Source organism: Trachinotus anak, unplaced genomic scaffold (assembly GCF_046630095.1).
Source record: "Trachinotus anak isolate AG129_WGS33_773 ecotype Australia unplaced genomic scaffold, CSIRO_AGI_Tana_v1 ptg000014l, whole genome shotgun sequence".
Lineage (NCBI taxonomy): Eukaryota > Metazoa > Chordata > Actinopteri > Carangiformes > Carangidae > Trachinotus > Trachinotus anak.
In genome coordinates this window covers 17,931,212-17,952,983 of record NW_027273865.1, presented here as the reverse complement: position 1 = coordinate 17,952,983, position 21,772 = coordinate 17,931,212, and the positions used below count along the sequence as shown (strand labels likewise).

The following is a 21,772-nucleotide window of genomic DNA, read 5'->3' as shown; positions in this document are numbered from 1 at the left end:
AATGCTACATATCAGGACATGAAAACATGTTGTACGGAGGGCTGGTGCAGTAAAAAGAAAACCAATATATCCGTTGTGTCCTTGGTAGTCTGGTTCAAAAAAATCAACAGTTTCATCGATATTTTTTCTGCACATAACTACTAGATGCACATATTATCAAATGCACATTTAAACCCTACACTGATACTGTTTTTCATCAAATTAATCACAAGTAAAAATTTAAGATCAAAACTATGTTTGCACACTTACTGTATCCACTTAAACATGACCAAAACAAGGCATCTAATTCAGCAACCAGTTTTCCAAAGCTCGACAGGTCAGCAGGGAACTAGCTGTTCTAACAGTTCTTGATTTGTCAGGAAATCATTTCCAGACTTTTCTTTATGAAAATGACACTGGAGCAAATTTGTATTATAACCAAAGCTACTATAAGTATTACTGACTGCTGTCCTGAAGCATTGTGACTTTACTTTGTCCCATATGACTCCTGTGCATCTTGTGTTTATGCATGCTTGAGGTTTGGGCTGTAATGCACAAGTCTATGTAATCGTTTTTGTGCCTGGTATTCATGAGAACTGAGCAGCAGCAGCACACACTGTGATGTGCACATGTCACGAATTACAGATTATCAAAATGTACAGATTGAGGTTACTACCGCCACAGGCAACAGGGAGCCGAAGGTAGATGAAAAGGAGAGAGGGGAGGGGAATGGCCAGAGATGGAAATAGAATCACCGAGATAGAGAGGAGGAGTAAGGAGAGAGGGAGACAAGAGAGAGACACACAAGGAGAGGGAGATGCACAGGACTTGAAAAATGGAAGAGAGGTACGAGAGAGAGGAGGATAGCAGGAGGTGGAACGGACAGCTAATGGATTGTCTTTTGTGAGCAGACTCTGCATGTCAACAGACTCTCATTTGCATGAGCAAGCACCGAGCAGCAAAGAGTCAATGAGTCAGCCTCTCTCTCTCTCTCTCTCTCTCTCTCACACACACACACACACACACACACACACACACACACACACACACACACACACACACACACACAATCTTGTCAGACCCTGGCTATATTGTGCAGTACTCTTACAGTACATCCCACTCTCACAATAAAACATGTACGCAATCAGAAACGCACAAATGCACTGGCAGAATGTAGCCTAGATAAACCCCACAGAACAAAAACAAAAAAAAAGTACACACACACACACACACACACACACACACACACACTCTCACACACACACACACACACGGGGTGCAAGGTACATGGACATGCGGTGTCTTTGTACTTTGCCGTTTCAGATGAAAAAGTCAGCAGGGGCTTAAAAATGCTGATATCACATTAGAAACAAAATCACACCTGCGAATTCATTTGATACTTGAATCAGAGGTTGATGTGAGTCTTTGTGAAACAAGCGCACAGTGTCCCATAAGAGGATCTATGCAAGCAAATGCTGAACAAATCTCAGAGACTCATCCACGTGAGTCAACACTGTTCACATTGCTTATTACCTACATGTATTGTTTGTATGACCAACATCACAGTCAGACTGCTGCATCTTAAATATGCTCAACGGATATCGTAGCACAACTCTTAGACCAACAGTTTCGTTTTGAAAAGCCAGAGTGGAGAAATTCTCAGTAATGTCAAAGTTATAACTGATGGTGTGTGGTCCACATCACCACCCCTGATTGGATCTGATCTCTGGCTCGTGTGATCAAGGTCCCTCCCATAACTTGTTCTGGTTTCATGGAGAAAAACCTAAAACTCAAACCATCTGAACGGTCATCTGAATATGTCTAATAACAAACAGGCCATGGTCATTTTTAGGACAGATCACCCCCAGCTTGTCAGTGCACACGGATCAACGTCACTGTAAATGCACCAGTGTTGGCCAGTGTTCACCAATGGTGAAGTAGGCAAAACTCAAGCGGACTTTTGCAAGATAGTAGAAAGCTTTTTTTCTTTCTTGTTTCAAGTGGTGGTGTGCCTGAGAGAGTAGAGTAAAAAAAAAAAAATAAAAATAAAAATAAAAGTACTTCTTTTCTCTTTATCTTTGTTTCAACAGTCAGACTAAAAATATCTTTGTCATGTTCATTACTCATCATGTTTTTCGTCTCTGTGCCTCTTTTCTGTTCTCCCTTGTATTCTCATTCACCCTGTTTTGTAAATTTATCAAGAGTAGACAGAGGCAGAGAGGGCAGTGATTTTCAAAGCACTCTCCACTGAACAAACAAGCCATCACGGCACTGATTTATCTAGAAACAGATCAAAGGTGGTGCTAATGTCAAGATTCTCTTTGTACTCAGACACGCAGGTGCACACATGCACACACGAACAAACCCCATTCAGACCCCCCTACAAATACAATACAGAAGCATTTGTTAAATGTTAAGTATGATATTGCGGATTTGTTGGCCTTCACAGTCTTCCTTGTTCTTAATCTCCATTTAACTAGCCTGTTACACGGGGTACACAAACATTAAAGGAAAGAGCAGGATTTCCAGTTGATTACTCAAAACATGTCAACAACTGCTGAAAATGGGCTGAAGCCGCAACAGCAGCAGGTTTAGGCTCCAGCTCTTGCTCCACTTGCTCAACACTCCACACATGCTGTTGACTTAGACTTTCAGGACCATATTAAAAAAAAAGCACTGACTCATCCTAACCAGAATTATGACTCTTTGACCCCAAGAGTCTGGGAACTTTTGGATATTTACAGCGATAGCATCACTACTGTGGAGGCAGGTGTTGTGATTCATGGATTCGCTGTCTTATTCACCCTTTTATTTTTAAGAGAAAGAAAATATCTGCATTCAAGTAAACCTGCATCCACAGCTTAAGGCTCCAACAAATGATATCAGCGATTATTATTCCTGGTTAAACTAAAACTTGGCTACTCCATGTCAAAGCCTGCTCCACGTCTGTGTGACGGACGCAGCAAGAGAGGTGGGTTATGTTAAGGATATAAGAAATTGTAGTGTGAAGGAAACATGATGAATGAGATGATGCAGTGGTTGGAGCAGAGTTTCTGACGGCGCACCCCGTGTTCACTCCCCTGTGTGCTGACCACAGCACTCACACCAAGCAGAGAGGCAGAAAGAGAAGATCTGACCTTTTCAGTAGGTCTTTGGATGTCTCTTGCACGGCCCATGTCCCTGGGAGAAGTCAAACTGAAAATCCACTACAGGCCACTCAAATATATATATACACACACACACACACACACACACAGTGCAGCACAGGGGAGTGTGGCCTCTTTACCTTGGCCTGTCGCCTTCTCTTGCTGCCCTTTCTAGTGAAAATGTCAGCCCGTCCTTCTCTTTCTCTCTCTCCCTTTTCTGCTTCTCTGCCCAGGTGACACAAGATTCATATGGCAAAAAACGATGTCCGCCCACCTGCTCCACAAACACATACTGCAATACAAATCAATTTCAAGTGTCTGGTTGGTGGTGTTTGGAGCTCGGAGGCAGTGTCTAACTTAAACTTCAGCAGCGCCAGGCTGACATGATCACTGCTGACACACACAAAATGGAACAGAAAAGGCAGCTACACTGACTCAGTGGAACAGCATGAATGTGCTGAAGTACCTTTTTGACCAGTGGGCAGTAGATGAGAGAGACACATGGTCACGAGGCCACTGTACAGAACCAGAAAACAGATACTTCAGATGACCATGAGCTAAAACACAGCCCTGTGACTGAATTTCCAGTCAGTAACTTACATTTACACGCGCCTGGCATCTAAAAAAAGGCAAGAATTCAAATCTTATATATAACAGCCATGAACGCATATGTTTTGATTAGTGAGGCAACAGAGATATACAATGTAATCAACAGAATTGAACAAAGCCGATGCAAAAGCAAACTCTTCAAATAAGAAACCTCAGCTTCACTATACATTCATCTTCCTGAAATATGAGAGATTACATTAAAAGAACAACTGCATTTCATCTGATCCTCAAAGTACAGAACAGATATCATTGAAAACACTGTAATTTTAAAATGTTAGACTGTTCCATCATAACCTGAAAAATCTTACCAGCAGATACAGTAGAATATCGTATTTGTGAGCGATCCAAACTACCCCGAAATGTAACACAAGGTGAAAGGGAAAACAGCAGGGTAAAGTCTGTCTTATCAGGGAACTCTAATAGAGAAGTGGAAACAATAGAAAGGAGAGGATTCATTACAGAGAAAGCATTTTTGAGCAGCGGGTATTGCTTTCCCATTTTTGGCAGCTGTAAACTCTTTTTAAATTAATTTACAGCCTGAATGCATAAGAGGGAGAAAATTAAAATGTGAGAAACAGGAAAGCTTTGTGAGGAAAAAAAATAGAAGTTGGTAAGCAGCGGAGGGAGAGCGAATATAGTAAATTTATGAGAGACCGAGACAAGATGAAAGCTAGAGAGGAGGTGTACTGTAGTGTTAGTGAAGGTCAGACTGTGAAGAGGGGAACCATACTGCTGCTCCTCAGGGCATGCTGACTGTGGACAGTGTGCAATGTGTTATAATGTGCATCTGCATGCATGTATGGAGGATCTGTGGCCCTGTTTTGCTGTCATCTTGTCAGATAAATGCACAGAACCCTGGGATTGATTTATTTGGCCAAAGCATCACCAGAATTACCCAATTAGAGCTCTGTGTACACAAAGGTGAAACACCAGCCTTTACACTGCAGTTCAAACATCTTTCATGAGAGGAGCCATTATGAATGAGCCCATTGTGGTGTTCACTCAAACACAAATTTTCTCATAGCTCCAAGTTCACAGGTTGTGCCATACTGACCACCACATCTAATTATAATTACAAACAACCATGGGCAATGTAATTTGTACACTAAAAATATTATTAAACTATAAGAATAGCAGAGCTACAACATTAGTTGATTAATCAATTAGTTATCAAAATAACCAAACATTTGCTTCCCAAATGTAAGACTGTGATGCTTTTCTGTGCCATGCATGATAATACATGAATATCTTTAGATTTAGGACTCTTGGCAGAATCAAACAAGACATTAAAGACATCATTTTAGGCATTTAAGGCATTTTGGGAAATTGTAATGGAAATAATTCACTAGTGGTAATAATCGTTAGTTGCAGCCTTAAATAACAGATAAGGGCAGTAGTGGTTTGCAGCACGTGCCTTAATACAACGTAGGAGATGTTTTTCTCTCTATAATCCTTTGAACATAAAACATTTTCGACAGCACCGACATGATATCAATTAAAATGGAACTGCAGCACACCCCAATTACTGATATAATCTGCATAAGCTAACTGTACCAAGTTTGTATATAAATGTATTTTAACCAGTTTGAATGTGGTGTGAAGATGCTAGCTGTCTGTGGGTTCTATTTACATGCCAGGGCAAACACGATTGCAAACAGCACTAAAGCACAGGCAAAAAAATAATAATAATAATACTAATATACCTGACATGGCAGGGCGTTGCCTTTGGCTGCAAATCTGTGTATGAAAATAACATGATTTTTCTATTTGGAGAAGCCATCTCTCTATTTGGTAGGTCATTTTCATCATGCCCCACTGTGCCTGGCACAGCCATTTAAAAAGTATGAGACAAGTGAAGTAACTTGCTGAAAGTGATAATGATTTACCACCATACCCTCCAGTACTTACACCATTTATATTCACCCACCCTTTTGCTCATAGTTCTGCTTTGCCTGCATGAGCAAAAATAGCAGATATGCATAGAAACAGCCAAACAGTTCTTGTATAAGACCTAGCAGTGCGCACTCTTCATTCTTAGAACTCCTTATCTGATCTTGCTCACGCATAGAACTAGCCCCGAGCTAGACAAGATACCTCTAAGACGGTGCACAGCATGAAAAAAGAAACACAATCTTTAAATGCCCCAGTTGAGGATTTGTGTCGTGAGTGAGAACTGCCTCAGAATCAGTGGCACTATACACACTATACTGACACTATACTTCTATTTGTATCCTCAAAATTAGATATTATATAGATATTAAATATTATTGAGAAACCTACCTCATTGTTACTTGCTTAATTTTTATAGCACTCAGACAACTATGGAGGGGGAACATAGGGGAAGGGTGGGGGGGTATAGGAGTTGCTAGTGGAAGGGACATGATCCCTCACCAGCTTCCCACCCAACAGCAGCACCACTTGTGCTGAATAGTGTCTCTGCAGTAGTAGACAAATGTCTTTTCCCCAGTACCATCCAGCTTCCTCAGTCAGTGTGCTTCCTCAGTAACTCTTTAGTTCAATTTTGTAACCAAAACTATCAGAAACTAGTTCACACTTATGGGGGCCCTTTATGTGCCTATGAAAACAGCACTTTTTTTTAGTTCAAATATACTCCTATTTTTGAGTGTGTGACTTAACCTCAAGACCAAGCGCCCTCACACAAATACAAAGACACACAGCAGAGCACCACGACTGGGCTGATCAATCTCCTCTCTGTCAGTTCTGTTTAGCATCAGGATGTTTGGTGCTGTCACTGACAGCCTGCAGAGACCATCCAATCAATAAAGAGCTGGATATAGCATACAACTCAAATTGATTAATTGTTTCTGGCAAATTGGAACCAATTCAAACCTCACTCCTGCAAAACATCACTGGCTAGCGGTTGTGATTGCAACATGTATGGCATACAGAGAGTCTAATAATAAACTGTCTGATTTCTATTGAAGATGGTGCAACCAAAATTTAACAAAAGACAACAACACTGATACCCTCGCTACAAGGCTGAGGGCTTCAGCAAATAACTGATATATTCAACTATACCAAACTCAAACACAACACTTTGTCTTGACATTCATCCTCTCGGGGATAACACAATGGAAACCAGTGTGTTAGCATCTAGCTGGAACATTTGTAACAAGCTGGAAATTGAATCAAATTGTGTCCTTCTAGCGTTCCACTTATTTCAAATGAAACACTGCAAACTCTCATTGATAATGTTACAGCACACAGATGATGAGACGCTTAAGGTCGCTATTTTATGTTTTTTTTCCCAGTACAGAGCGTTCTGTGCTTGACTGTGACAGAGTAAATAAATCATACATAAAAAAAAAAAATACAACTTACCAATTAATTAAGGTTGCAATAAAATTGCTGTATTTCACCCCGAATCTATCATATCATATAATCATATAATATCATATAATCAATAATCCCATAAAATGACCAAAGTCAACTGTGAATTGTCCTGCTTGTAAGTAGCCAACAATACAACAACATTACTATTTTGATTCCAGTTTACCAACCAGTGAAGTGGTCAGAACCCCCCATCCCACACACACACACACACACACACACACTTTTTTCATGTCAGTTGATGGGGTTTGTGTGTCCAACCATTTCTGTAACTTTTCAAAACCAACAATCCATCATTCACACCAATTGAGTGCAGCACTATGAATGTGTTCCTAGAGAGACTGTCTGAAAATGTGCTCTATTATCACCATTTCTAAACAATATCATGATATATCACTTCAACAGTCGGCTTTTCACCCATACCTTTGAGTGTAGCCATTCAGATCACATACAAATACTTTTGGTTATAATGTCCGTACAGCACATCACATGAAACATTTCTTTTCTAGTATAACCCGGTTCATACTATCCCTGCATTATTTCTCTATAATATGTGCTAAAAAGTATTCCCCGCTGAGGGTTGCGTCAGGAGGGGCATCTGGCGTAAATCTTGTGCCAGACTAGAATATGTGGTGATCCCCTGTGGTGACCCCAGAGGGAAGCAGCCAAATGACAAAAAATAAATAAATGAAGAAATGTGCTAAAAAAGTAGGATCTGAATGACAAGGTCATCTGTAATGTTTGATATCATTACCTTCTCCTTGGTGCCAGTCTGTGTGGTATCAGGCCTGGTACGAATAGTGAATGGGGATGCAAGCCTCAGCAGGATACCCTGGAACGAAGGCTCCATCTTGGGTGAGACAATCTCAAAACAGTCCCTGAATGAGAGGCTCCGGTGAGGCTCAATGCGAGCCTGTCTCCTCAGTCCTTCTCCAAGCTGCAGTAGCTCCATGCGAGGCCCCAGGACAAGGTGGAATGGAAAGGCACGGCAAAACGTGGCCAGGCCAATGCGTAGATCACTGGGGTTGGTGGAGAGTGAGAGGGGGGGCCGTTTGGTGCTCACTGAAGCAGCATTTGGGAGGGAGGAGAGGGAAGGAGGGCATGTCTCCTGGATTTGGAAGGACAAGCAAACTGTGGGAACAGAGGTTGGAAAAGGAGAGGGAGGGGACGGGGACGAGGAGGGTGAGGGTGAGGCAGTGGGGGACGCAGTTGGAGTCGGGGTTGTGGAGTCACCGTCTGTGTGTTCTGTATCTTCATTGGGCAATAAGGGCGTTAGGGGTGGTACCTCTTCCACCTCAACCTCTGAATGAAAGATACGCCTGGCAACAGCTCTGATCAGCCCTGGCATAACCAATCCAACAACAGGAGCAGGGTTGAAACAATGAAGAAGCAACAATTTCCCTCTTCCACCTCTTTCTCCTCTCTCTCCAACCTTGTCCAATTTTCTTCTCCCTTTCTCCTCCTCGTGGGGATCCTTGCACTGGAAGGAGGGGCTCTCAGATGAGGCGCGGCGCCCCGTGGAGGTGCGGATGTGTTCCAAAATGGCGTCAAAGCCATTGAAGAAGTCCTGGAGGTTGCCACCGACAGCTCGAAGCACTCGTTCATTTTCTTCAAAGCAGAGGCCAAAGAACTCCTCTCCGAAATGTTCTCGCAGCTCACAGAATGGTACTCCTAGGAGAGAGGGGATGCAAAACACCAATGTCAGCAATGCAGAATCGCACTCTACTGAGGATACACACAAATGATCAATATCACAGACAAAGATACACAACAAACACAATAAAAATACCAAATGTATGATCAAGGTGACACGCCGTTAACCATTCCACAGGCTTGCATCTTGGGTCACTGTCTTTCAATACTATTTCTAAATGCAGAATTCTGCACTTGAACCCATAAGTGTGTATAATAATGCCTTGTTACAGCTGCCTTTTACAAGAAACCTAATGTTACCTCTGCTCCAAGATTTAAATTCAGCAAAAATAATCTCAGCATATCGACCACAGAAAATCAAAGTAATCAAACATCAAAGCCTTGCTAAAATAATGAATATTGATAAGATAAAATAATCATGTCACATGCCTACTGACTGAATAATAACTGAGAAAAAATAGGATTAAAGGATTATAGCAAAATTAAAACTGACATTGAATATAAATAAAACATGACACCAAAAAAACAACAAAACCAGAAAAATCCAAAAATGTGCTAGAATATAAACAACATTTGGGAAGCACTAATGTGGACATCACCGGGCACGACTTCACAAACTGCCTGTGTCTGTTCAAAACTGAACTCATAAACTCTGATTAGTTTAACATGACGCGTAGTATTTAGAGAAGCACACACAGGCGAGAGAGGTACGATGGTTACTGACAGCCAGATCGGTGTGCAATAATAGTTACTGAAAGAATGAAATTGCATATATACAAGTGGCCAAAAGGATTTTTTTTTCACATGACAGCTGAGTTCAGCGTTGGGGACAAATGAGGGCCTTAAAGAGGAGCTTAGAGTAGAACAGCTGCTTTTTCAAATTGAAAGGACTCAGCAGAGGTGGCACGGGCACAGATGCAGTCTTTGGCACTAAAACCTCCGAGACGCCTCCTTGCGGATGTATTTCAGGCACATCCAACTGGGAGGATATCCAAGGGCTGATCCAAAACATGCTGCCGGGATTATATATCCCATCTGTCCAGGGAACACTTCGGGATCCCCCAGGAAGAGCTGGAGGATGTGGCTGGGGAGCAGGACGTCTGCTACCATAACTAGCACCCAGATGAGTGGCATAAAATGGACGGATGAATGGATACACCACACCAAGTCAGCTCCGCTTTACTCGCGGAAGGCTGTCCCAGTTGCTGATTGTGTATCAAGCTGCTCAAACAGACACTATAATTATACACAGACAGCATGCACAAATTGAATGAATGGCATACCACAAATCTGCTCTACACTTTTATTTATGTAATAGTGGCCTTTTTCAAAATGTTTGTCACAACTCAGAGAGATTGAGACAAGAGGAACGAGACATTAACAAGACAGGAAGGTAGAAGGAGATGGAGAGAGGAAAGGGTGATCTGTAGGCAAAGGCAGTTCACAGGAGTTAACAAATACAGTGGTAGCTACCAGTTATGCAGTGGCAGTATCTCTGCACAACAAAAGCACAGGACAGAGGAGGAGGACTAGAAGGAGGTAGGAGACTGCAGATAGAGGCAGGAAGAGATCTTAGATGGCACAGAGGGAGGACAAAGCTGTACGGGGTGACTCACCAGGACAGTGTGTGTGTGAAATGTTTTTTTCATATTAGGCCATAGAGACAGTAGAAGCCTCCAGAGTGAGTCATCCATTGTGTGTGTGTTTTTGCATGTCTAAATAGTTGTATATTTGTGTCTGCATGCGCAATACCTAGGCCATGATACTGTATTTCTGTTTTTTTTTTGTCCGCAATGTGTTTTACAGGTGTAGCCTCTGGGGATGGTTTTGTGTGTATGTGCGCACAAGTGTCCACACACACATAAACAAAAAATGCTGCTACTGTAGGACATGCATGGGGGAAAAGAGAGTATTTGGTTTTTGTGTCTTAGCATGCAATAAAAAACAAAGTACAGTACAATTGATCCAAAGCAGTAACATAAACAACAATACAGCCAGAAACAAAGGGATAAGAACAATATACTCAATATATACACAACCACATGACCACATTAACTCATGTACAGAGGACACAATACAGACATGTGTATGAAGCCCCTCCCTCCCTGCCCTCCCTCTCTCACACTAACACACACACATCTTACTTTACTTCACATACTCACCCAGTATGGTGGCCATGTACTGTAGGATTTGCAGGACATCCTCCTCAGAACCAGAATTTTCTAGAAATGGACACTTCTTCTCTCTCTCCTCTTGTCGCCTTTCCTCACTGCCAACTTCCTGACACCTGTCAAAGACACAAACCCAACATACACACACACACACACACACACACACACACACACACACACACACACACACACAGGATAAGCCATGATCAGCCATTAGATCTGCAAATAAGAAGAGCTAATAACGTTCATAAGCTAATAACAGGATGAACATTTTATCACTTTAAGATGTACCATGTACTTTTTTTTTGTTTTAGTTGTTTTATGCCAACAGCCATCTGACTGTATAATACTTCACTACAAACTGTTCTGTCACCAGTTCTTTAGGACTATTTTCTTTACAAGAAAGTAGATTGATTGTTGTGGAATAACCCTTTGCTGCTAAGATTTTCATCCACTTCCAATTTGTTGTGGTGGTGGCAAAAATCTCAAAGTCACTATCTGCATGGCTAAATACAATTAATTTTTTTGTTTTGTTTTTTGTTTTTTTTATTTGGGTGACCTGGCACTTTGATTAGCCTGTGTAGGTTCATATTTGTTGGTCACTAAGCAGATCCACTAAGGCAGCTGGACAACAGAAAGGCAGGGAAATGTGCCAAAATGTCATCTCAACAATGGTAATAATGAAGGAGCAAGCAATGCTCTTTCACCTCCCCACACAGATTTATTCCACACACATTTGTCCAACAGGAGGAATTTTTTTTTTTTTTCAGGTAGATTTTTTTGGGGGGGTGGGGGTGTTGGATTAAAAATTATAGAGATACTGTATCACACAATAACATTGGCCAAGATAATCATACCAATGTTTCTATTAGCACAGGCCTAAAATACACAGACCCAGTATGAAGTATCACTACTGGCAAGTCACGCAATCATATCCCCAAAGAGACAAACAGAAACCAGTGTAACAAAGTTTCTGAAGGCCAGAGAAAAAGGCCGGCACTGCACAACAGACTTATGTGTGTCAATATGTAATCTGCTTAAAGTAAAGCTCACTTGAATTATACATGAATGAAGCACAGAAAAAGAATAAAAATCAGAAAATCAAACAAACAAAAAAAGAAAATCAGCAAAGAAAAATAAAAATCCAGTGTTTATATTTGTAGGCAGTATGTGCTTCATGCATAATGTTAGTACATGAGAGTTTTATGGTTTTGACGGGGGGGGGAGTGAGAGAGAAAGACAGAGACAAGAGTTGAAGGAGTACATCCATACAGTATGTCTCTGTGAGTGACTGAGTGACTGAAAAAGAGAGGGGGAAAGCAGAGAGACAGGGAGAATGAGGGGTAGCAGAGAGACAGTGACAGGCTCACAGAGACTGAACAGGTGTGTGTATGTGCATGTGTGACAGAAAGACAGACTGACTGACTGAGAGGTGAGAGAAATAGAGGCAAAAGGGGAGATGGGGACACCAAGACAAGACAGCAGGTAGACTGCAAGACACAGAGAGAGTAGCTGAGCATGAAGATTAATGAAAGAGGGCGAGAGTCAGAGAGGCAGACAGCAAGCGAGGGAGACAGTCTTACCTGATCTCTTGTTGTCTGTAGAATTGTAGAGTTCGCTGTAGAGCCTCCTGAACAGTCTGCGTCTGTAAGAAGAAGTGAATACATTTTACATGTATGTGTGTATGTGCATTTTTTTGTGCATCTGTGTGTGATTGTATTTATTGCACCTCAAAGCTTTGATTTTGCACATATTCAGCAAATCCCTTCTAATAAAATCAGTGAAATACATCACACAGAGATTGGTGGCCTCCCTTCTTTGTGTTGTGAATAGCTCCTATCGTTCATGAGGGCACATTCCTGAATCCATAATACAGCAAACATATACTATCTATTTGGTTATGGATTCCATAATTATTGCTGTTAAGGCTTAGGCGAGCACGACACACATCTAAGCAGGCCAACAACGCTGCTAACGTGTCACCTGAAGTGTTACTGCAGGCAAAACACGGAAGACATTTTGACTTGTCCAAGTAAGAACTTGTGCGTAGCTGTTTCAGTTTCCTGATCCTGCTGTTGTCACACTGTCAGGTCTTACTGGGACACACAAACAGAACACAGCCATCTGTTATTATTAACACCTGTGCCTTTCCTACTATGACAAGTAAAATGTTTCTTGTGATCTGTTAGACCACAGTGGCAAACACACATTAAATATACATTTATAAAATATATTTAACATTTTGCTTGAGTCTAAGTCGGTTCCACAGTGTAATTACTGAGAAAAACCACTACTGCTGTTATCACCTACATTTTTTTTTTTCAAATTTGTTTCAAATTTTTCATCTTTCAAAGGTCTGGAAAAAAACTTAAAGTAAGAATAATAATAATAATTATTATTATTATTGATGTTGTTGTTGTTGTTGTTGTTGACTAAAAATGTCATAATATACTCCTGGATTGTCTGTGCATGTGCGTATGTGTGTATGTGTGTGTGTTTATCTGTGGATGTGTGCAGCTGGCGTATTTTGCGTTACTGACAGCCTAAGCTTGAGAGGGCGGGTCCAATGTGATTATCTGTGATGCGGCTCAAATGCTGGGCTGTAGTGACAATACTAGAACACAGTGTGCCAGCTGGAGAGGTCACTCTGAGGCCTCCGCCCATTCCGGACAGATACAGGAGCTATTTGGTGTGTGTGTGTGTGTGTGTGTGTGTGTAGAGACAGCGAGGGAGTGAGACAGATTGTCAAGCAAAAACATGAGATAGTAGGGAAAGAGAGAGACAGTGTGCGTACGGTCAGGGAACAAATCTACGTGTTTTAAAGGTTAATACAGTTCTCTCAGGCATCATATTGTTACTAACCAACTGGACAAAGTAATATAAATGTCTTTATGCTGTATTTACTCTACGTATCCTCTATAACGCTTGAAGCTACACCTGCTGATACAAAATAATTTGCTCTTTTAGCTACAGCGAGCCACACGTCAACTTAGCAACAACAGGAGCAAAATGGGCATTTTATACAAGCAACTGTCCACACCTGATAGCGAAAAAAATACCCAGTGAGCCAAATTTTACAGACTATTTGTGAGAAAAAAAAACATGCTTTTACTCCCTGTCACCGCTCTGTTCCCCACTTACACATTTGTGTCGATGTCTACAGTATATGTGTGCGCGCATGTGTGACAACAGAAACTGTGTTTTCTCATGACGGTCTCCTCTAACTGCAACCTTGATTCAGCTACTCATTTACCACTGAGCATGCACATTGTAGTGTGTGCACACAAGATACTACAACATGACCAAACACACAGGCACAAATTGTTATCAGCCACACACATACACACACATGTGCAAACATACTGTACACATACATCATCATTAGTCTGCATTGTTACAATCGCTGGCATGTTTACTGTACACACAACTCCATAGCCCGTCACACATTAATCTCACTCTGTCGCACACACAAACATGCTTAAAGGTAGGATATGGTTAGCAGCTAGTGGACCAGTCAAGATCACCTGCTTGTTGGGATAGGTTTTTAAAGCACACAACATCTAAACTGACGGCAACAGGATCATGCTAGGAAATTGAATGTATTTGAACTGAATTGAGATTTTTAAAATATTATCATGCAATCGTTGCAATGATGACAGTATGTAGACTGGTGAAAGGTGGCGGTGAACAGATCTTCCATTAAGATGAAAGAATGTCCAGCAAATACTGGGGTATGAACTCTCAAGTGCTCGCTTTATTTTAACACACACGTGTACTCTTCTTATACTTTATATCTATCCTTTCTCTCTCTAGGTCCCATCGTCTTTATCCAAACCACTTTGTCTCTTTTGTTTGCTCTGTTTCTCCGTTTCTCTGCCTTGCTTTCTCTGTGTGGCTCAGTTATACTTTTCTCTACTGTAGGTGAATCTGCCTCTTCTGTCTCTTTGTGTGACTGATTCCCTCCAGCACAAACAGACACACACACACAGTGCAGTGGACAAGCTCTTTGTTTCCTCCTCTTATTCCATCTTCTTCCTCCAAATTTCTATTAGCATGAACTGGTGTGGTCTATGGTCTAGAGCAGTAGGTACTGGTGCTTCAGCACAGTTGGAAAGCTGCCACCACTACTAAAGGAAATAGGAACTCATACACCAGATGAGACCACGCAAGATAAATCCCAGCATGAGACACATCAGACCTCTCTGTCAGAGAGCAAACAAGCAATAAGGCAGGCACAAAGAAAACAGTTGCTGTTGCAATCTGCTTTATATGGGTATAACGCAGCCAGTGCATCGGACATGGCAGGGGTAAATATTTTGCCCTAGCTGGGCTAAATGCTTGATTATATCTAGCTGTTAATCCCTGTTAAAAGTTGAATGGACTTAATGTAAATCTCTCTGGACAAGAATGAATGTAAATTAATGTAAATTCTGACCAGATGGGTTGACAACAATGTATTTTTAAAAATCTATAAGAAGGAAAACATGCAAGTTGAAGTGAAGGTTTCAGTAGATTAAGGGTAGCCTTTTTCCCGTAGTCCAACTGAGTTAGCAGCTAATGTAATGTTTTTCATTAGCTGCACTACAGATGTTACAATGAAGTTGAAAAGGGACATTTTTTATTTTAGCTCCATTCTGTGCAATCAAAGGAAAAAGGATAGAAATATTTGTATTAGTTAGTTTGTCATTCAAACACTACTGGCCATACATTTTTGAAAACCTCCATTTTTCCAGTTGTGACTGAAAATTAACATAGTTACACAGTGCAAGTGAAACATGGAACAAATAAATAATAAAGACTGAATGAAGACTGTGTGCAAAGCCAGTTTGTTCCAACACTGCCTACAGACAGAGGGTTTGTGAGTTATCAGCAAGGGTTGAGGCCCTGTAGGGACTGTTGAATTGACTTTCAAGGCTTCTTTACTTCCACTGGTGGAGGAAAGCTGTAAGTCAACCAAAATCTTTCTATGAAGTTTATATGACTTTTCTGTTTTTGGTGATGTAGACTTTCTTTTTTTAACTTGGGCAGTTTGCCACCGACCTTTGCGCCATTTAAGGTTATTCACTGGACTTGAACTGCTGAAAATTCACGTAAAACTGGAAAAATGTGTACCAGCGTTCTCAAACATTAGGGCCAGTACTGTATGTCAAAAAAAAAGAAAAAAATGACACAATTCCAAAATCTGTCCTGCTACGTTGTTTTCATTATTCATTTGAGAGTGGAAACAGGCCAGTGGAGCTACGAATGACTAAAGACCATCTTGCGATGCGATCACACCAGCTGCGATGTACGTTAGCATGCTGATGTTTCGGTCCATGAATACTCAGTAGTCATTTCTACATTATCACTACATAATTGCATGAGTGCTCAGTGGGTCGGACCAAACACATCTTTAAACTCAGCCTTCATTTAGATATCAACTAAATACCTGTAAGGTTTCGAGACAGTAACTTACACGGCTGTGACATTTATCGCCTTGACAGAAAAATAAACACCTGCTAAAGTATTCAAAACCACCTCTGTGGTAGTTCCCCCAGCAGTACCACACAAACGCAAAGACTCACAAGGTGAAAACAATACCAGCCACAAGCTGTCGCTGCTGGTCAATATTCTTTTCTGGTGGGAATTCAATCGTCAGAGGGTGTGGAGATCAACATGTTCTTACATCATTTGAAGAAACCAGCCCCATTTGTGCAAAGTACACAAACAACACAGATGTGTGGACTGAACCGAACAGCAAACTTCAAACTCATACTCTTTACTCTGGTAAACTCATACAATGTTGAGTAAAGAAATTTCGATGGAAACAGCCAGCACATGTACAGCTGCAGCAATGACCTCACCCTATATCCAGCTAAAAGCTAGGTCGATCTACTCCATAATAAAATTATTTCCTGACAGGGAAGATGAAACCACAAATTTATGATGTATATTTACCAGAATACACACATTAGTCCACTCACACACTTGTCTCACACTTTTCATATTTGTGGCCAACACTCAGGCCCTTCTGATCAGCGTCATGGGTCACTAAGCTAATGGCCACCTTCCATGTGTATACACAAGACTGAGAGAGGCAGAGAGAAAACGAATGTTTGCACACGTGTGTGTGTGCGTGTGTGTGTGCATGTTGTTGCTTCTGGGTCAGTGTGGTGAGGGTGAAGACAACCACAGAGAGCATGCCCTGTTCTCTCTGTCATGGTCCATTGCAGTCAACAACAGACACTGCCACTGCACGCAGCCACTGTGTGTGTGTGTGTGTGTGTGTGTGTGTGACAGAGAGAAAGAAAGGGAATCAAAAACATAATAAACTGTGCGTGAGTGAGTGAGTGAGTGAGTATATTTATGTGTCCATTGGCTAATTTGCTTCAGTACGTTATTAAATATGGCAACAATTAAATGTTTTGATGGAGCTGTTAGTATCAGTGGATTCAAACACTGTGAAAAGACCTTGGACATTTACTCTTTCCCTGTCCTTATGACCGAAGCACATCACCATAATGGCCCTTACAAATTTACATTTTAAAAAAGGCTTTATTTATGCTCAGCTGATACCTGTAATTGCACTTACAGGTAAACAAACAGATCCTTTCGTGCAGACAGACTGAAGCACAGAAACACACAAACATCCACAATATTGCCCACATGTAAATGATGGCTATCATCACAATCGAGTGTGATACTAACCTGTCTTTAAGTGTTCCCTCTACTGTATTTTTTTTTACAGATCTATTAAAGATCAGGGCCAGTAAGAGCTGCAGCTGAGAGCTGAAGTTGCCTCTCACTAGCCCTCTCCAATATACACTAACTTCAGATTTTTAACTGCTGAATTTCATTATTTTGAGAGGTTGTGCCTGGGCAGCAAAAAGACTGACAATCACTGCTCTCTTATATTGATTTCTCTGCAACATCTATTTCTCCCAGGAATGGGACCACAGGGTCTGAGAATTTGCAGTTCGGAGAAACCTATTCCCACAACCTCCTGTAGTCTAATGAAAACACAGCAGCGCTTTTACTATCTTGGGAACTAACGTAAATAGACCTGGTACATATGTGAGATCAAAACTCTTAAATCAGAAGCAAAGAGGAGCACTTAAAATGTTCAAACTGTTTATCTACCCATTTATTATTAATCCTTCTACCTATTCATCAACCAGTCTCTGTCTCTGTCTGTGATTAAATGTGGACTATGTAAATTCAGAAAAGATGTGGGCTCCTGGAGTTTCCTTGGTAGAGTTTAAGTGAGATGGGCAAGGGGCCCAAACTACGCCTGACTGCAATAGGCCGAGACACCTTTCAGTCAAGGAAGCAATACCCCAAAACAGTCTTCAGTTTATTCTTTAATATCTCAACAATGATTAAATTAAAACTAAAATATACATTGAATGTGAATTGGGCAATATTTTTTATATCAACATTGAATCGAATGACTCAGTAAAGTACAGTGATTGCGAGTACTGCTGGTACCACTGAGAATCAACACCATACTTTTCACTTTCAGCTCTTGTTCTGGTTATCTGGCCTGAGAAAACTCAAACAGTGCCACCTGATATTCAGATTCTACAGGTGACCGGCATGGCGATTACATTGAGATGCTGATATTGCTGTTTGTGTTTGATGTGTAAGTAAGTTTTAATGGTTGAGATTTTGAGGTACAGTATCTAGAAAAAAAATACGTTTTTTGCCAAGGAGTTTGTGACTTTTAAATACAGCTAAAGTTCCTGTGACATTTCAAGTGTCTGTCTATATTTGTCACTGTTTGTCTGTTTTGGCTTGATATTGCTGAGCGTATATATCCTCCGTAGAAGAGACAAAATTTTACATATTTGACTTATCTATGCTCTGGACTAAAAGAAGTTTGGACTAAACAATGTCAGATCTTCAGCCTCTCTCATATCATTGGTATCTTTGGTAGTATGAAGCAGTCACAAGTGCAACATTTCTTGATGCCGCTTTACATTTTGGAGTTTGTACTGCAGTGGCGTATGAGGAATATGAGGACAGGCTACTTGGTCTCATTGACACATTATCAGTTCTTTCATGAAAAGGAAAATAGAACAAAGCATGAATTATTAAGAGGTTGTGATGGTCAGAAGTACATGTATTGATAATTGGCATTCAGCTTAATATGTCTTAACTGTATGTAGCTGCTTTAAAATTATGATTTTAATTACTATAATTTTTAATGTGATTTAGTCATGTGAAAGTTTATATCCTATCTCATATGGCTTTTCTGTTTTGTCCACATCTGGAACATCTGTCTGTCAATCTGTCTACTTCCCGGTATATTTTATTGCTGAGCAGCTACCTACTGGGGGCCACATTACAGGAGATGCAATCAAATTCCAACTATGCAATAGCAAATGCCCTAATCACACGCCATCTATCACAATTCTGCTCAGTTCTAATAGCTGCTTTATTACATTACAGCCTGTAATACAACTGAGACATGGATAGAGCCGAGACACACAAACACAGAAAGGGGCTCATTCGTCACACTCCTCACATCGTTTCATTTCATATACACAGACATGGGCATCTCTGTCTCTTCCTCACAACAACATACTTATTATATAATCAGCCAGATGATTCAGGCTATCAGAGGTGAAGGATGAAAACAGTTTTGTTTTCTGTTTTTTTCATAGATGGAACAGCACACATCATGTCATAATATGAGATATTGTCTGGGATTTTGAAGAATCACACTGTGGTGGAATAGTTTGAATGTTGCCTTTTCCCATGGTATCAAATGCTGTAGTCTTCTGAACTGTGGAGACAGCTCTAGCCTCTGGCTGCTTGGTCATCAAGTAGACTGTTTACTACTGTGTATCATCTGAAGAGCAACAGTCACCGATTTGGTCAATAATGCCCGCCTCCAATTGTGCGAAGTATGACACACAAACTAGACCTAAAATATTTTAACAGATTTTAGAAGACTGCTTTTCAACTTTTTGGTTATAAGGCACAGGATATTACCATGAATATTTGACTTTTCAGCAGCCTGAAACACTGGCGAGGTCCCTATTGACTATTAAAGTAGTTGAGACAAGAAACCTTCATGAATACAGCACCACAACTTTCTGTAGGAAAATTAAATGATATTTCTTGAAGGCACAGTCAAGCCCTTCAGACCTAAGCTGGACACCTACCGTGGGTGAGGTCAGTCGTCTCAGGCTCTCTCCCAGCGAGTCCAAGTTCACCCGTCTCCTTCTGGTGACCCTCTTGTGGGGTCCACCGGGTCCTTGCTGCTCCTCGCCCGCCGGGCACGCCGACCTCTCGGCGAGGCTGCGGCCGTTCCAGAGCACCGCTCTGTGCGAGGAAGGGAAGGAGGAGAAGGGGCAGCCCCGGCTCTCCTCCGCCGGCTCCAAACCACCGTCCCCTCCGTCTCCCCCTGGGCTTTCGAGCCCGCAGTCCGAGCCCACCGAGCTGCTGAACGACTCAGAGGAGATCTTGCGCGACGAGGACATGGTGATGGTGAGGAAGAGGAGGAGGAGGATGGTGATGATGGCAGTGGTAGTGTTGAGGACGATGATGGTGATGATGGTGGTGGTGATGGTGATGGTGATGATGCTACAGCCGGTTCCGTACCACGTCCACCTCTACGCCGGGGAGTCATCAGATTGTGAGGGGGGGGGGGGGATGAGGGGTGGGGGGGGGGTGAGAGGGTTGGGTGGGTGAGGTCTGGCTATATAATTATGTATGCATATGACTTGTGTGTGTGTGTGTGTGTGTGTGTGAGAGAGAGAGAGAGAGAGAGAGAGAGAGAGAGAGAGAGAGAGAGATAATGTCCAGGTCTGTCTGTGTCTATGTGTGCATGAGGTGCGTCTGTCTGCGTGTGAGACCCAACAACCTATTCAGAGGGGGGGGGGGGGGGGGGGGGGGGGTCGACGAGAACTGGAGCACTAACGGCACGCAAACATTTATGTAAGGGGGAGGAGGTGGTGGGGGTATTGCCTCTTAAAAAACCGTCCTCCTTTGCCCCCAAAACAAATCCAACCTGCTCCCTGGGATGCAAAACACTCTCCAAAAGGATGCTTCAAATAATAAAAAAAATAAAATATATATATATATATATATATATATATATATATATATATATATATCTTTGCAAACTATTCTGAAGCAGATGTTGCTTTAAGTGGCGAAATTGCAAAACAGAAAAATGACAAAGGTCGCCAAAATCGACATCATGTTGGTCCACCGCGGTAATTCCGACACACGATAATTATTCCTCTCGTACATTGTAAATTTGGGCACCCGAAGAATGTGGCGTCTCCCCGTTTTCTCCCCGCTCTTGCCAGAGAGAAATCCCCAAAGTCACGGCAGATGTGCCTGCTTCCCTCCGTCCTCCGTCCCCTCTCCTCCACCTCCTGCTCCTCCTCGTCGTCGTCCTCTGCGACAGCGGTTCTCCTGTCTGTCTGCCAACTAACCGTCCTCTCATCCTTCGCACATCGCTCACTTGTGTCCCCCTCGCCGCTGGCCCTCGGCTGCTGTCGTGCCGTGTGTCTCTTGGTCGTCGCTCGGAGGGAGTGTGTGCGCTGGGCAGGAGAGGTGGCTGGAGCGGAGGTGGTTCGAGTGGAGGTGGGGGGAACAGGGAGAGACAGTGCGGTCACCGCTGATGAGCTGTGCGGATGAGCTTGCGCTGAGCTAGACAGATAGATAGATAGATAGATAGATAGATAGATAGATAGATAGATAGATAGATAGATAGATAGATAGATAGATAGATAGATAGATAGATAGATAGATAAGGGGCCCCTGGGCAAAAAAATTTTGGCCCTCATAAACAACCTCCTCTTCACATCCTGCCACCCCAAATTTTGCATTAAGTCCTGTGCAGCCACATCTCCAGTGCTTATACAT

General features: G+C 41.9%; 1 protein-coding gene across 1 annotated transcript in view; it reads right to left on the bottom strand.

Annotated features, from left to right (window-relative positions):
- Nucleotides 1-20,978, bottom strand: part of gucy1a2 (guanylate cyclase 1, soluble, alpha 2) — a 41,947-nt gene extending 20,969 nt beyond the window's left edge. Inside the window, exons 1-4 of the mRNA XM_071496285.1 lie at nt 20,059-20,978; nt 12,493-12,554; nt 10,901-11,025; nt 7,840-8,756 (exon numbers count right to left, since the gene is read on the bottom strand). Coding sequence (XP_071352386.1) covers nt 7,840-8,756; nt 10,901-11,025; nt 12,493-12,554; nt 20,059-20,376 — 1,422 coding nt within the window. The 5' untranslated portion in view covers nt 20,377-20,978. The remainder of the gene's footprint in view (nt 1-7,839; nt 8,757-10,900; nt 11,026-12,492; nt 12,555-20,058) is intronic.
- Nucleotides 20,979-21,772: the final 794 nt, after the last annotated feature.